The sequence below is a fragment of the Taurulus bubalis genome (assembly GCF_910589615.1).
Source record: "Taurulus bubalis genome assembly, chromosome: 20".
Lineage (NCBI taxonomy): Eukaryota > Metazoa > Chordata > Actinopteri > Perciformes > Cottidae > Taurulus > Taurulus bubalis.
In genome coordinates this window covers 13,999,709-14,012,458 of record NC_136608.1, presented here as the reverse complement: position 1 = coordinate 14,012,458, position 12,750 = coordinate 13,999,709, and the positions used below count along the sequence as shown (strand labels likewise).

Below are 12,750 nucleotides of genomic sequence, written 5' to 3'. Positions count from 1 at the left end.
TGACATTTGAAAACACCATCTCTTCTGAGAACTTCTTCATGGAAATTACTAACGTCAGAAGAAATCAGCAATAAAAAACTAATTCTGAAATGAACCACTTGCACCGATAAGGAACCATCGTCAGCTCCGCCGATGGTCTTACTTCCACACATGAGCTTGTGAAATAAAATCAGAATATTTCACTGCGTCGCTCTCGCATCTGAAAAAAAAATCAAGTTTATTATTTATATCTGTAAAGTCGATGTTGTATAGCAGCCTGTTTGGACCCTCTTAAGTGGTTTGGAGTTGCACCTCTTGCCTCTAAAGCCAACCTCTCCGTCAGTCTAAGGCACTCTGCCCCCTCGGTCGGTATCGAGCCAGCGGTTCTTCCCAGCGTCCGTCGCGGATTGCTTTGTCGGTTAAGCACAGAAATGAGAAGAAAGAAAAAAAAAAGGATAGACGTGACACTCCCTGCTGAACTCGGGAGGATTCAAGCGCGGTAAAGATGGCGAAGTCCACCGCTGAGGGTCTGCAGAGACCCCAAGAACCTCAATCACAGGGCTGAACGGGAGAGTAGAAAAAAGGGGGGAACGTTCCGCTCAGCTCGTCTCAGCACCGGACGAGAGATCCCGCCCGGCTTAAAGATGATCTTATGTACAAAAATGATCCCGAATATTCATATTCGTTATAATATATCTATGTCTATAACCATCCGGTAGATTATTCAAGATAGATTCAGGCCCATTCAGTCTCCGTTAAGGCAAAGTTCTGTTGACGTCGTCTCTGCTGTCGCTCTTTGTTCCATTCGCTCGCGTCAAAAAACAGGCAAACCTTCTTTGTAGCATTCCACTTCATAAAACAGAGAAATATCCGACAGTTGCTTCCTGTCAGGTGTTTTATGTTTGCATGTTTTGTCCCCCAGTTCTGCTCAGGGGGGAAAGGGGAGGGGAGAAATTAAAATAGAGTTCTTCAAAGTCCCTTAAATGATTCCCCCGCCACGCCGAACTCACATTCTACTTGCTCTTTTCCATTACTTTTTTAAAAAAGGTGGATGATTATTCTTTTCCAGTTCTTAAGGTGGTGGGTGTAAAATATTTCTCAAAATAATTTAGAGTACAGTATCATAAATAAAACTCTAAAAACACGTGGTCCAGATCACCCGGTCCCACCTTGGTCCTGACCTCTGTGGTCTGTGGGAGAACGGGATGGAGGGAGGGAGGGATGAAGGAGCACAGGAAGGTGTGGCGGTTTCATCCAGATGGGGGCGGGGTTTAGCTCAGGTGGGCGTGGCCCCGGCGTGCCGCTGGAGTGTTATCTGCTCAGCGTGGACGTGCCCGCGCGCAGCGTGCTGGGCAGCTTGTCTGATCCGGGGATCTTCCAAGGCCCAGGAGAGACCGTGGCCTTCCTCCCCGCGGCGCCGCCGCCACCGCCGCCGCTCTTGCTAGGCAGACTGGGCCGGCTCTCTCCCGGGCCCCTGTCCAGCTCCCTGGGCCTGGTCCTGCTCAGCTCCGAGTCCACCTGCTGCTGCTGCCCGCCACCGTACCGCTCCACGTCTGCGACGCCGTTCCCGTTGGTGTGCGGGAGCTTGGAGCTGCTGGGAGATTCGATGGATCCTCTGCTGTCCCCGGCGTTCCTCTCCTCGGACCGCCCTCTGGCGCTCCTGGAAGGTCTGGGCTCCCCGCTCCGCCCCTCCTTGCCCACGTCCCCCTCAGCAGCGGGCTGGACCCTGTGTCCCGTGTGGGTGGACCTGCCACCCTCCTTCTTGGCTCTGCCGCCGCTCGACGCCGCTCTCCTCCCCTGGCCGATCGGATCCGGACTCGGCAGCTCGGCCTTCTGGGGGCTCTTGGAACGCTCCGCCCTGCCGTCTCGTGCCACCGGGTCTCGAGGGACGTCCAGAGGCGGCGGGTGAGGCGGGTCGGGGGCCAGATGAGATGAAGGCGATGGCATGGAAAGGCTGTCGATGGGAGGGGCTACTTCCGACAGGCTTGGGGAGGCTGAAGGGCGAGCATCCCATGGGGCGGCATTATCTGGAGCACACACACACACACACAGTCAATATGAAAGCCACACTTTTTGAGCGCGTGCACGCATGCCAGGGCACAACCAAAACGCCACATCAAAAACGAACACGATAAACACAGCAATCGTTCCTATTCTACGAGCTCAAAGCGTTAAAAGTAAATTTCAGCGCGGCGCTGCAACAGACTTCCCAACGTGTCACTACTTTTAGACAACATCAATCTGCCTCCCATAGCTCTCCTTAAAGCCCCGGACAATCTAAAAGCTTGGCGGAAAATCGAAAACCGGTTTAATGAAATGGATGATGTGCCCAATAGGGTGGTGCTATAGCGAGAATGAAAACGTCGGGGGCCAGAGTGTCTCTCTCTCTCTCTCTCTCTCTCTCTCTCTCTGTCTCTGTCTCGCCTGAAGAAGTCTGTTTCCGGCGCAGCAGCAGCAGCTGCAGTGAATCTGCGGCGCGCTCCTCCACGACGCTCCACTCTCACGGACCGTTAGCTCCTGTTTCTGCACCGATGGGTCTCGGTCCCTCGGCCATCAGTCATTTTCGGCGGGCCGGGGTTAAGGGGGGCAGAGGCGAGGCGAGCTACACCGCCGCCGCGAGACCCAATTATAAAGCGCAGCGCCGGAGCACATTAGACCCGGGACTAAGAGGGAGGGAGCGGGTACCTGGATCTCCACAGAGGAGTTCATAGAGGCTCTGCGTGTGCGTCTCACCACTGTGTGTGTGTGTGTGTGTGCGCCGTGTTCACCACATGCTGTGTTCAAGCTCTGTTTTTTTTATGTTCGAGAGGCATTAAAGATATTAAGGTCACCTTAAGGTTACCTGCAATAAGCCACTTGAGTGCAAACGCTGTGAATCACAGCACAGAAAGACAAAAGCTTCCCCGTATACGTTTAGATGGGGAATTTAAAAGTGAAACAATTGGCTAATTACACAGCCGGCGGATGCAGCATTAACATTCATTTGGAGTCACGTTTTTTTTTGTCCATCTGATGAATGTGAATCCAATATTTACTCACTTTATTCACTCTAGTATTCCAATATCCAATATGTACCAACTCCTGAGGGGAATATTTGTCTCTTTAGTGGCTAAACGCTCCGCTATGTTCATTAGATAATCACCATCTTCTATAGGGGGGGGGCATAGTGGGGCTTAAAGTTGGTGAAAAAACATTTCCACCAACTATTGTGTCCCTATTTATAACGAAAAAGACGTCAAAGTAAATTTACTAGTCATGTAAATAAATTGTTCCGCCTTTTAAAACAGCTTTTGAATGAATTCTGTGGCTGTGAAAGAAGATTTGTTAAGTCTGGGAAAATGTAAATATGTAATCTGGCTTTGGGTTGAAGATGTTACATATATATTTATATATATTACAAGTGTTTAAAGGAAAGTTTGCCTCAGAGACCGGCGGCGTTGAGGGGGAGAAAAGGCGGTCTGACAAAAGATGAAAGTAACTAAAAGGTAAATGATATTTCGAGAAATCACACAGACTTTCATAGGAAAACCCGTCACGGAGAAAATGCGAGGATTTCTATTTCTAAATCCGATAGCCTGGACTGACTTTTCCTCTGATCACACTTTATTTATTTGATTTATTTGATTTATTATGGGATGTCACACTTTAAGTTGCCGGAGTGTCACTCTGATACAAAAGTAGCAAAGAACTTCTACGATGTCGTTTTTTTTCTCGTCTTTTGTGGTGTAACTCTCAGGCCTTTGATAAAGATGTGCTGCAGATAGACGCACACATAAACACACACAATGCCACACACAGACAGGCACACGATAATATTCATGCACATGCCAAACAATCACGGTTTTAAGCCAAATATAGCCCTACACTTCAATTTACATTCAGCCGTTCCTAAAAAGGCTGAGACAAAAATAACCCGGTTCCTTTGAATATTAGTATGCTAATGTTTTAAACAGCCAAATTAAAATCACCATAGATGATTTGCATAACCTTCCAGTATGCAAATAAAGTACGAGTGATGAAAGGCTGAATCAGACCGCGTGGGTTCAAATGTTGCCACTGTGGATCTGTGATGACGGAGCAATGTGTCTTCTCCCCGTTCTTTAAAAGCCGGAGAACCACCTTTTAAAGGCAGGCGCTATGAAAGCTCTCCACAGAGAGATTAAATCCCTGGCCGGGAGAAACACGGGGGAAACACCATCACACTCTATTTCCTGTGTTTAAGTGCTGGAAGGTGAGCGCCGAGGCCGAGCGCTGATGAATGTGCATCACCGGGGGCTCCGGGGGTCTTCCTCTCCGCTGGGAGGATGCGGAGAAGTGAGCGTCGCGCTGGTGCAGAACGGAGTTTTATTACGGAAACAAATCCCCCCCCCCATCCACGGCCAGTTCGTGCTGCGGCCCGGGATTTCACCAGGTAAATAATCTGCCGAAATATCAGTTCTAGCCTGCGGGTAGCTGCTGATTTATCTGTGGGTCAGGAGGAGTTGTGTCCGCTAACTTTACAGCCCCCTGGAGCTCTAAGTGATTATTTCTACAGGAGAAAAAAAAAGTCAAATCTTCAACCGTACAGGGTGTCCGAGGTTATACAATAAGTTGTTTTGAAATGAAAGCTTTACGTGCAGCCTTAATAGAGGGGTTACAGCAAAACAACACACAAAACCACAGCACACAAAACCAGGGTTAAGAAGAGAAAAACATTCGTATATGATCACAAACCGTGTCTTTAGTGGGGCCCATTAGGAAGAAATAGGGGGAGCCATGCTTGTCACTTTTCATGCACATGGAGAGACTGGAAGATACCATTCCTATAGAAGGGGAAGTAACAACCTAGACCAATCAATTAGTGATAGGCCACTGAAATGGACAGAAGATAAGCTAATGTTAGTCAAGATAGAAGAGACATATGATTAGTTGTTTTAACAGTGAAATACAGAACACAGAGCAGATAAAGATCGAACATGAATAATGTTATCAAGAGGTAATGTGATATTAAGACAGTGAAGAAAGAAGAAAGTACAAGTCAATGAGTTAAAAGTGAGGTAAGAAGTGATCCTAGAGACACAGAACGTGGATTCAGGCGCGATACCTACCGTACTCTGGGACCTGCCCCGTGCCCCTCTTCAGCAGGAGGCGAACCCGCCTGCCTCCGGACTTGATCAGCTCGATGGCCCGGGCGTGGCTCATGTTCTGGGTGCTCTCCCCATTGATCTCAATGATTTGGTCCCCAACCTGGACGTCGGGACAGAGGAAAAGAAGATTCAGACGTCTGGGAAGAGGAAATGTGCCGAGTGATGTGTTTTCAGTTCAGATTTTAATGGAAAACGGTGTCCTATCTAACGAGACATCGTACGATGGTATTTTGAAACAACAACAGATGGAAAGACAAAGTTGGGTCTCGAAGGACGAAACTTTGCGGAGTCGTCGATAAACACTTTGTGAGTCCGGAGCAGCCGAGTGAGCAGCGAGCAGCGGATCAGGACCGGAGCGGCTGAAAGATTTCAGAGCATCGCTAAAGCTCTTTGACCAGCTACCGAGAAGCACGGCGGGAAAACAACGAATTGAGAGGATCCAACGAGCCCTGCACCATTTTACAACTCACAATGAGAATAATGATACAGACTGACATGTTTGTGTATGAAGAGCATTTAAGGATCATTGGGAAGGGGCTAACTGTGGAAATAATTACTTTAAAATTCTAATTATAAATTATTAGGCGCTAGATTGTTTCAATCAAAAACCTACCGGTCAAGTTCACAAAGGTGAGAATAAGACGAGCAGATTAATGAAGCTGTTTGCATTCATATTAAAAGTGAGTTCATTACGATGTGGCAGTTGTGCAAATTATCCAGCCGTCACCGAATATAAAATGGAATATTAACAAGCTTCTTTCATAATGGACGACAGTCATTTATAAGGATCGCTATGGATCTATAATTCCCTGGCCGTCCCGTGGGCTTCTTTAAGCGTTAATACGCATTACCAGCCATGAACCGGTGTCAGTTATAATTCATTTTGGCGGTAATGTGGACGTCACATTTGAATGGCATTAAGGCGGGACCCTCCTCTGTGGAACATGTTGGCACACTGGGATGAATACCAATAACCTGCCCATAACTGCAGCAGCTCAGTTAACGGCTAATGTAAATATTAACTGGACCATCTCTCCCTTTTGTGACCCCCCCTCCCCCCACTATACTTCTCGGCCCATCTCCGAGGCCGATTAATGGGGGAGGATTTCACGGGGAAACAGGGACAAAACACGGTCGGCCAATTACGCTAACAAATGGACAAGTCCTGCGGTAATGGCCGGGGCAATTTGAAAGTCGGGAGCGGACTGGAGGCAAGAGAGGGGGAGTCATTAGGTGTCATCGCAGCGGTCTGAAGAGAGCCGGAAAGGCAGGCCGGTTCAATCATTATTCCCCGGCTCGAGAGTGATCTCCGTCTTCATCTTTAATAAAGAGGGAGCTGGATGGACGGTGAACGGCGAGCACGGGGAGTGAGAGGTGGGAGCGAAGCAAAGCTCGGTCTTTTTTACTTAGGGTTTAAAGCTCAAAGAGGTCATTAAATGAGCTGAACGGTTATTCGTTATGACCCATCACTTCTTACAATTTTCTTAAAAGTCTCTTTACCGCCCCCCAAAAAAGAAAAAAGAAAAGCAAACGCTTGTTAAAATGTGTTAGTGCTCCTTACTGATTAGTTTGTGACTAGCAGGCTCAAAGTAGATTTTTTTCTCCTGCTTATAGATGTGACAGAGTGCCTGTTGAGGAGAAATGACTTGGATTAGACTGCAGGGAGTCGCGGTTGCGAGGGAGCGTTTGGTTTCTGCACCCTTAAAACGTGTCAAAGCGCCACTCCAATCCAAAGCGACAGGCACGTCCCAATACCTCACATTTACTTCAAGTTAAATGCAGATTGATTCCTCTCTGCATCCGGCCGCACGGATCGAGGATTGTTGATCAAAGCGGTCGCTGCACCTTGTTCTCTGAAATCTATTCAGCAGCTCGGTGGAGACTTTATTTCAATATCCCAGCAGCGGCGTGACGAATCACACTCAGTGGAGGAAAGTCCCTCGTACGCTTAGGAGTATTTCATGCTACTTTATACTTTAGACTTCTACTCTGTGAATTACTCTACGTCTTACTCCAGCTTTAGTTAGCGGTTACTTTTCAGATTTAAATTTACAAGAAAAATACACTCAGTTTATTAAATACTTGATGAACCAGACACACATCTGGGGGTGTGGAGTTAGAAAGAAGTGAGCTGAAAATAAAAAAGATGATATCCCTGATTCTGCTGCATGGATTTGACTATTTAAAAAAAAAAGATATATATATATATATATATAAAACTGTCCATTGTGAAAACATTTCTTATACATTTTATATCAGTATCAACAATATAATACTAAAATAAATTAAATAAATTAAAAAAAATACATTAAATAATCATTCTTAAGAAGTTGAATTATTTTTACTTAAAGAAATCCAGCACATTTTGCAGATAATAACTTTGGAGGATTTTGATTGCAGGACTTTTACTTGTAAAGTAGTATTTATATACTGTTGCAGTGGTATTTTTTACATAAGGAAAGGATCCGGAAACATCTTCCACCGCTGATCAGACTTCACTGCAGCTTATATGCTGATTTTAAGTGGAGCTCAAGAGGGATTCCTCCTCCTCTTCCTCCTGCATCAAGGCCCACCGGACTCCCATCGACTCCTCCAACGAGGCAGGAGAGTAACATCTCCCTCGGGGGCCTTTTGCACACATTATCTTTAACAGGTTCATCGCCTATAAAGGATGTAAAGCAGACCGATGCCAACAGCTGCACACATAAAGAGGACACGCGAGGAAGAGAAAGCAAGAGGTGAAGAAAGGCGTGATTCATTCTGCGGTGACAGACAGAGAAAAGCTACTCTGGAAGTTGCAAAGCACATGCAGCAAATACGGGGGACATTTAAAAGTCAGCGTCGAGGGCTGCATTACATCTTTATGAATGCAGGAAATATGTGTCTGCTTTCTCTGACCGAATAGTACAGTAGCAACGATAGCTCGAGGGAGAATTGTGCAGCTATCCAAATAGCAAAGTATAATTTAAGTTGGCCCACTTAAATGTTTTATCTATCTTTATCTTTCTAAATATTATCCGTTACTAAATGCAAAGGAAATATGTTTTTTTTAGGACCTTGGGAGGGGAAAAACTTAAAAAAAAAAACTCAAAAGAAGGACGAACCGTCTCTGTTATTTTGACAGATTATTTCTTAATCGGCTCTGAAAAAGTTGCTGCTGCAGCTTTGATAACATCAGACAATTACAGTGAGCTTCTGCCATGTAATCCAAGAAGATAGAAAAGCGGCCTAATCTTTAAAAAGTGGGTGGAGTGGCTTCCTTAAAAGGAGGTGACATCGTCAAAACGTACCCTCATCCTCCCGTTGCGGATGGCCGGTCCGTCCTCGGCCAGGCGCAGGACGAACAGGTCCATCTTGTACTCGCGTCCTCCGCGGATGCTAAAACCGAAGCCTTTCACACTTTTCTCCAGCTCCACGGTGAAGAAGTCAAAGTCCTGCGAAAGCTGAGAACCGCGGAGATCAGACGCGATTAGAGTCGATGTTATCTGGGGGAGAAAATGGGCCATTACAGCGGAAAATAGTCTCAGGACTCAGCAAAGAAAAATAAGTGAATAAGAAAGGAGCGAATGCAAGGTAAACAAAACACAAGCTAGAAGTATATTATATACGGATATGTTCAGCGTACCTCATTACGTATAAGGTATAAAGGTAAACAAGGGAGCTGCTCGAGAGGTAAACATTTAAAATATTGACTTTAAAGCATCCTGAAGTGTGTGTCAGCTTTCTCAGCAGTTTTCACAAACACACGGTTTTATATTTCACTCTTTAAGTTTCCATTCTTCACTTCTAGTTGGCTGGGAAATAATGCAACATAAGGAATAGAATATATTTAGGCAGACAGTGGCAGCTTTGAGCAGAAATATAGGAAGCACATTTGCTCATAAACAGAATTACAGCAAGGTAAATGGAGCTGTAGCAGAAGGCAGCGTACTCAAAATGTAGTTTATGAGCAAACAGTTGCCTATTTACACGTCTAGCAGGTACTGATAAAAACAATAACAATTTTTTGGCCACCTAATAAATTGAAATCCAACTTTTTAGCTCCGCTTTGGTATCCATAAACTCCTCTGGGGGAATATCCGGCTTTTAAACTGCTTGTTGTTGTTGTTATATTGAAAAAATATAACATATTGATCAATCCAGCTACATAGAGAGACAGTTATATTATCATTCTGAAAGTATTTATTTGTAAAGTTTCTAGTGTGTAGGCCTTGAAAATCAATCACTTTATTAGAATGTTAGTTACACGTCATTACACTTTTGGAGGGGTTTCTTGCAAATAGAAATCCAAATATAAAAAAACATTTGGTAAAGTGGCACATTTTTATTGAAGCTGAAGGCTGGAAAGAAGTTTGTTTTTAATTAAAAGAACATTATGTTTGAAAATAATTGCTCTTTGTCATACATCTGACAGACAGACGATGTTTTTCACTACAGTTATTAAATTCATTTGTACATGAAGAAGGAAAAACCTTTTTGACTGAATTGTTTTCTCTCATTAAAAAAGAAAATTCATTTATTTATTTTATTCTCATGCGTAATTATGTCTTTACGGTTTTGTTATTTAATGAGGTTGGTGTGCCTGCTGTTATATGTTGTGTGTTTATCAGGATGCATCAGTTTGATTTGATATTTTGGTCTTTTTAAGTGTGATTTCTGTTAGCTTTTTGGTGATTTATGTCATGCTCTTGTTAAGAAAAAATAAACAAATCCTTACTTGGACCGGTGGCATCCGGTAGTCTGGCAAAGTGAACTGCCGGGTGTCGGTAGCCAGCTGTCTGTAGTCGAGCAGCGGCGGGTGTCGGTAGTCCAACGTGGGCGGCTGCCTGTAGTCCGCCACGGGAGGGTGCCGGTAATCCACCGGCGGCTGCCGGTAATCTGTGAACGGCGGCTGTCTGATGTCTGGTTTCACATCTTGCCTCGCCTTCACCTCCGACCTGTAACTAACAGACCAATCAGAACGAAGGAAGCAATTCCAGGAGGGCTTCTGTACTGTCGCCGTCGTCCTCGGGCGCGCTGGTGTGTTGGGTGAAAATAACGCTTTCTGACAAACTGCTGGGTCACCCGGTGCCGACGGAGACGGCTTGTTCTGGTTTGTACTGACAACCATTAAACAAGCCTTAAGTGGGGGGAATTAAACTGTTTTTCTCTCCACACGTCCCATAAAATGTTTATAATAAAAACAAGTTATCTCAGGGGTGGGGATGCTGAGTGCTGCGTGAAGCAGAAGGGGAAATGCAATGACGGTGTAGATTTTGAGACCCCGTAGTTCTTGGTAAAATATTCAACGGATCTCTATGAAGACGCAATTTATGTAAATAATGTAGCAGTCCAGAAGAGTTAAGTGATGTTATACAACAAGCTGAGGAGGAAGAGAGAGAATAAGGAGAGGAGATAGATAAAACGAAGAAAATGTTAGTGAGAGAAAGAGAAGAGGAAAGGGGGAAGAAACTATGACAATAGATAATAGAAATGAAGGTAGAGAGAATGAGGACAACAGGATGAACGTATGTGCTTCACTCATACCTGAACGCTCAGAGGAACAGGGTTTGCCCCAGAGACAGATAGAGGGGTTAATCTATAAAAACTCTTCACTGCAGCAGTGAATCAAAACAGCTCGAGGATGAAAACAGCTTTCAGAAGAACCGTGTAACCTGGAATGCTTATAAACGGCGTGCATTACCTGCTCTCGTGGGCGTAGGTCTGAGGTGGCGGCGTGGGCAGCTGGGTCACGGGGCTCTGGTGAGGCATGGCGCTGGGCTGGCTGAGAGAAGGGATGGGCTCTGTGACCGCTGGGCTGGGCTGCGAGGCGGCGGTGCCCGGCTGGGCCTTCGGGCTGTGCTGCTGGGCCATGGGGCTCTGCTTCTCTGAGGTGGGGGCTGATGGGGGATTACTGATCTCTGGGAATCAAAGAGAAGGACAGCGTATGGGACAAATCGAATCACAACGTGTACTTTTAAGCTTTACGTCACAAGTAACTGACTTGAATTAATGTTTTGGCCACTTGGGGGCAGCCAGCGACCTCTGAACAAAACATTAAAGTATCGCCGACCACGGAAACCCCCGGTTATGAAAGGTGAAGCCAATGCTGAGTTGCCTTGACTTGAATTCTTTCTAATGGCCAGCAGGGGGCGACTCCTCTGGAAGTCTATGAGAAAATGACTCTACTTCTCTCTTGATTTATTACCTCAGTAAACATTGTAAACATGAGTTTATGCTCTCAATCGCCAGTTTCAAGTCTTCTTTATTACAGCATGATGTTCATTTAGCACATTATGGTTCAATTTAAAGTAAAATAGACCATAAAGCAGAATATGCTACAGGGCGGGGCTACCTTTTGATTGACAGGTCGCCACGATGTTTGTCAGACCCTTTCACAGTGTGTTTTCAGTTCAAGAAAGTTACATTTTAACATTTTGATTGGTTACAAATGGCAGTATTCAGCATTCGGTTGTAGCTCCACCCTCTCGTGTCAATTCTGGTTGCAAAAAAACAAGATGGCGTCGGCCAAAAACCAACATGGCTGCGGCCAAAATGTCAAGTTCGAAGGCTTAAAAAAGGCCGTGCACAAACCAATGGTTGACTGCACGGTGGCTACTTCCAATTCCTATACGGTGATCAGCTAAAGTTGATATCCAGCAGACACAAAGCCGTCATGTTTCTATCAAACTAAACTACTAATATCTGGCTCTTTACCCTATAAATGCTCCACTGTGTTCACCAGCTAGTCAGTAAATGTGTCTGTCGCAGCAGGTAGAGTATTGTGGATATTTAGTTGCCCGCTGTGGACGAAAGCGACGCTGGAAGAGTGTGAGCCAAAAGAGTAAAGTTAACAATGAGCTGAAACTCAATATAAAGCTCCATAAAGCCGTGGGGATTGGGTGATAATTCTCTGTGCGTTCATCAAAATGTAAATTCCACTACTCCCGATAACCAACAAAACAGAAGCCCGCTCCACTACTACTAACAGTCAAAAACTCCATATGGGTATCTTTAATGTCGCCCTGATTAAGGAGGTAATAAATGTCCATAAAGCAGAACGCCTACAACAGAAAAGTAGACAAAGATAAGGAGGCAAACCAACCATTATTATCAATAACTATGGTGCACCTTTTAATATAAAGTGAAAGTCATTCAGGGAATTTTTTTTAGAGGAACACCACTCATGAATGTGACAATTAATCTAAAAGAAAGAATCACATTTCGAAATTACAACTTTGATTTAATGGAGCAAATCAAGTACTATCATAAATCATTTGTCTTGCCAAAAGTATCGCAGTTCCAAGTCCTCGTCTATCATGTCCACGTGTCGTGTATGTGTGTGTGTGTGTGTGTGTGTGTGACACCACGTGCTCGCTCACCTTCCTGCGGTATGATCCTCAGGGTGACGCTGAGGCCCGCGTCCTTGATCAGCTTCACGATGTCGGCGTGCGGCATGTTGACGATGGACTGGCTGTTCACTGCCAGGATCCTGTCCCCCACCTTCAGCTTCCCGCAGCGGTCTGCCGGGCTGCCCTCGATGATGCGCCCGATTTTATGGGGCACGGCTGTTGGATTCAAAGCGCAACGCGCCGCAGGTAAAAGACGGCGCTTCAGCAGCAGATTGGAGGATTACGCCTTTCTGTGCTCACACACACCACTCACT

General features: G+C 45.5%; 1 protein-coding gene across 1 annotated transcript in view; it reads right to left on the bottom strand.

Moving 5' to 3' along the window:
* Nucleotides 1-567: 567 nt before the first annotated feature.
* magi2a (membrane associated guanylate kinase, WW and PDZ domain containing 2a) overlaps nt 568-12,750 on the bottom strand; it is a gene marked incomplete at its 5' end in the record, with an annotated part of 181,374 nt that continues 169,191 nt past the window's right edge. The window contains 6 exons of the mRNA XM_079236290.1: nt 568-2,006; nt 5,067-5,205; nt 8,396-8,548; nt 9,823-10,048; nt 10,789-11,005; nt 12,467-12,652. Of these exons, the coding sequence (XP_079092416.1) occupies nt 1,291-2,006; nt 5,067-5,205; nt 8,396-8,548; nt 9,823-10,048; nt 10,789-11,005; nt 12,467-12,652 (1,637 nt within the window). The 3' untranslated portion in view covers nt 568-1,290. The remainder of the gene's footprint in view (nt 2,007-5,066; nt 5,206-8,395; nt 8,549-9,822; nt 10,049-10,788; nt 11,006-12,466; nt 12,653-12,750) is intronic.